At 42.2% G+C, this 3,488-nt stretch overlaps 1 protein-coding gene across 1 annotated transcript; it reads left to right on the top strand.

Annotated features, from left to right (window-relative positions):
• Positions 1–1,637: 1,637 nt before the first annotated feature.
• Positions 1,638–3,273, top strand: LOC123407622. The gene is made up of 4 exons (XM_045100789.1): positions 1,638–1,789; positions 1,862–1,964; positions 2,539–2,755; positions 2,937–3,273. The coding sequence occupies exons 1-4, from the start codon at positions 1,670–1,672 to the stop codon at positions 2,986–2,988; spliced, it is 492 nt and encodes a 163-aa protein (XP_044956724.1). The 5' UTR covers positions 1,638–1,669; the 3' UTR covers positions 2,989–3,273.
• The last annotated feature ends 215 nt before the right edge of the window (positions 3,274–3,488 follow it).

Below are 3,488 nucleotides of genomic sequence, written 5' to 3'. Positions count from 1 at the left end.
GTTGGTATTTTCGGTGTAGAGCAAACCAACCTATGGTTCGATGGTTCGAAGGACAGTGGTATCCCAGCCCACCAGGGTTCAAATCGTGGTGCTTGCATTATTCTTGAATTTATTTCAGGATTTTCGACGACACGCTTTCAGTTGGAGGAGATGTTCCCGTCGACGACGAGGTGCCTATGGTGACTTCGTATATCTCCAGATGATATGCCGGCTTAGTCTCTTGGAGGTGCTCATAGGGGCCATAGGGGCACGATGTGCGTGTGTGCGTTCATAGGGATGAGTGTATGCGTGTGTATATGAACGCTTGAGTTTGTATTATGTTTGAAAAAAGTATTTTTGATGTAGAGAGAAAAATAATAGCTAAACGCGCCAGCCCAGTTTGGAGAACTCCAAGCGTCCATTTGCATAATGCACAGTGGAAACAATATCTGTTTTTTTTTTGCACAGGAGGTGCGAGAGAGCGCCGGGGTTTGGGCCGGCCCATTAACACTTTCTCCGATCCCGGTTTTGAAATCCTTCTAGATGTTTTCAGCCGGTTTTTTCTGGTTTAGGAAACTTTCTAAAAGATTCCCTAAACCGGTTCTTCTTTCATTTTCATTTTCGTTTTCTTTTTTCTTTATTTTTTTGTTCTTTTTCCTATTTCTGTTTGGATAATGTTTTGGATTTTTAAAAAATGTTCCAGAATTTGCCGGCGTTTGAAAAAATGTTTCGGAATTTATAAAATGTTTTGAAATTTGAATTTTTTTTCCAGAATTTTAAGAAAATTTTCCAGAATTTGAAAAAGTTTTGAAATATGAAACAAATGTTCCGGAATTTGAAAAAATGTTCGACAATTTGAAAAATTTCCTGAATGTTTAAAAAATGTTCCAGAATTTTAAAAAATGTTCCGGAATTTTTAAAGATGTTCCGGAATTTTAAAAAATGACTTGGAATTTTTAAAAATGTTTCGAATTTTGAAAAAGTTCTGCGAATTTGAAACAATGTTCCAGAATTTGAATTTTTTCCCGGAATTTGAAAAAATGTTCCGAAATTACAAAGATGTTCCAGAATTTCTTTACTTTTCTGTTTATTTTTTAAAAAATGTTCTGGATTTTCAAAATATGTACTTCAAATTTTCTGTAGGTTTTTTTTGCGAGAGGTACGGTTCTGCTTCCGCGAGAGGCACGATTTTGCCTTCCCGAGAGGCATGCCCGTGTCTCTCTTTGAAAGGGAAAAACGCGTTTTCTGCTCTCTTTTTTTCACGAGAGACATGATTTTTTCGTCCGGTTTTTTTTGTGGAATTTTTTTTATTAAAATCTATCAACATGGGATCTAATTTTGAAGATCTCGACGCGAGAAAGCCAACAATGAAAATGGTTTAATATTTGGACGCGTGGTTTAGGAGATAAAACATTCTGAAATACAGATCTATGAAAAAAAAGGAAACTCCCAGATTACGAGAAGTGGCTAGCATGCAGTGTGCCACTTGTCGTATCCTGTAAAAATAAGAGTAATCATTGAAAGATGTGCTCGCTAATTAGTGATTTCAAAATAGCTGTTATTAGAACCCGGTGTCTTCTCGGGCCTCAAATCTAAGTTGGGCGCCAGGTTCAGCCGACCAAAGCCCAACACCCACCCACCCAGTGAAGAAGGCACAAACCAAGCGAAGCGAAATCCTCTTTCCCTCCTCATGCCGCCACCCGCCGCCGCCGCCGCCGGCGGCGGCGAAACCCCGTCCGGGGTAGCCGCAGAGAGCAGCGCCAGCGCGGAGGAGTCGCGGTGGCTCGCGGCCCTCTCCGAACCCGAGCTCGTCCGTCCTCCACTTCCCTCGTAATCTCTCCTCCCGACGACAAATTTTTGAGCTTTCGATGGTTGCCTGCAGGATCTGCTCATCAGCCTGAAGATGCTGGCTGTGAGGCGGGCCGAGACGGCCGGCCGCCCCCACCTCGCCGACGCCTTGGATCTGCGCACGCTGCGGGCTCTCGGTAACGCCACCCTTAATTTCCACTGGTGATCTGCGCTGCAACATGCTCGTCGTTCACCCTTCCTGAATACTAGCCATGCCATCATAGGACATTCATCAGTTGTTTCTGTTGTTCTTACTACTCTGAATTTGTGTGTCCAAGTGACTGATTTGGAGCAAAACTTTGAATTCATGGCATAGGACCGCTTCCCTGATTCAGAGTTGCAGCATATAATAGTCTTCACACAAATGCAGCTTATAATAATAATAATAATAAAATATTATGCACCCGGGTGCCCTGCCTTATGACCCTTTCTGAATAGCAGCTAATCAGTCTGTAGGCTGGCTTCGCACGGAAATACGATTTGTACTTCTTACTTCATCCGCGACTGTTTGAAAGATGTAGTAGTATTTTTCACCCTTTCTGAATACTACTCCCTCTGTCCCACAATATAAGACGTTTTTTTTTTTTGCAAGCTAAACATCTTGCAAAACCGTCCTATATTTGGGGACCGAGTAGCAGATGTTTGCTCTTCACTTGTATGTATGCTCTTTGCCGAACAACAACATGCTTATGCTTGTGCTCTGCTTTCTAGGTGTTGTTTTGCTGGAAGATTTCAAACAACGGCTAAGAGAAGAAACCTCAGTCGATGCAACCGGTCTTGATAGACTTGCGCTATCGAGGGATCCTGTTATGGATGTTGGCATCAGTAGTAATACTAGTAGTGACTCCGAGGTGTACAGGCGGCGCAGCAAAGATCAAGCAATAGAGTCAAGCGGTGTAAAGAGAAAACGAAAGCAAACGCGTGATTGGTAAGTAGCCATTGGAGTATCTGATCGGTTTTGCCGAAGAAGTTTAATTAAATTTAGCTCATGCAGATGGACTATACACGGTTCCGTCCTATGCCTGAAACTTGCTCCATGTTTTTAGAACTTTGCTTCTCTTTTCGAGATTACTTACGATGCAGTTATGGTGTGTTTGTGTATGATGCAGGCGTCATGGAGAGGCTGTCCGAAGGAACAAGAAAAGAAGAAAAACGAGCTAGAGGAGATAGCGGCGATCATAAATCGACTGCGACGATTTTCCTAAAGCTAGCGATCTTGTGCAAGAACCACCGGATGTCGTTGAGCAAGATGATTGGACGCTTGGAGCTGCCGCTCCTGTAAATTTTGCTCTACATGTTGTAGTCTACCTTTCTGTGTGGAGTAACAAGAGTCGAAGAACTCGACTATCAGATATATGGATGCCCGGTCAAAGTTTTATTTTTTGCTGAATGGATGTAACCAAGCACAATGATGAAAAGAATCATAATCATCACACTGCCTCCTTATTTGCACCAAGCCGACCTTAATTGTTGGCTGTTGTGGGTGTACGTTGTTCACTTTAATTTTTGCATTTATTCCTGGGAGCTCATAGATAAACTGATGATTGTACACACATCTGCGGCTTTCGGATGAATTTGTCCAAAGTATAACAGTTTTTGCTTGCAATTCTATACTTGTAAAAGTATCAAGAATATACAGAGCTAATTGTTGCAATTATGCT

This window comes from Hordeum vulgare, chromosome 7H, assembly GCF_904849725.1.
Source record: "Hordeum vulgare subsp. vulgare chromosome 7H, MorexV3_pseudomolecules_assembly, whole genome shotgun sequence".
Lineage (NCBI taxonomy): Eukaryota > Viridiplantae > Streptophyta > Magnoliopsida > Poales > Poaceae > Hordeum > Hordeum vulgare.
Note: the sequence above shows the minus strand (reverse complement) of the source record. Positions and strands in the feature narration are given on the sequence as shown.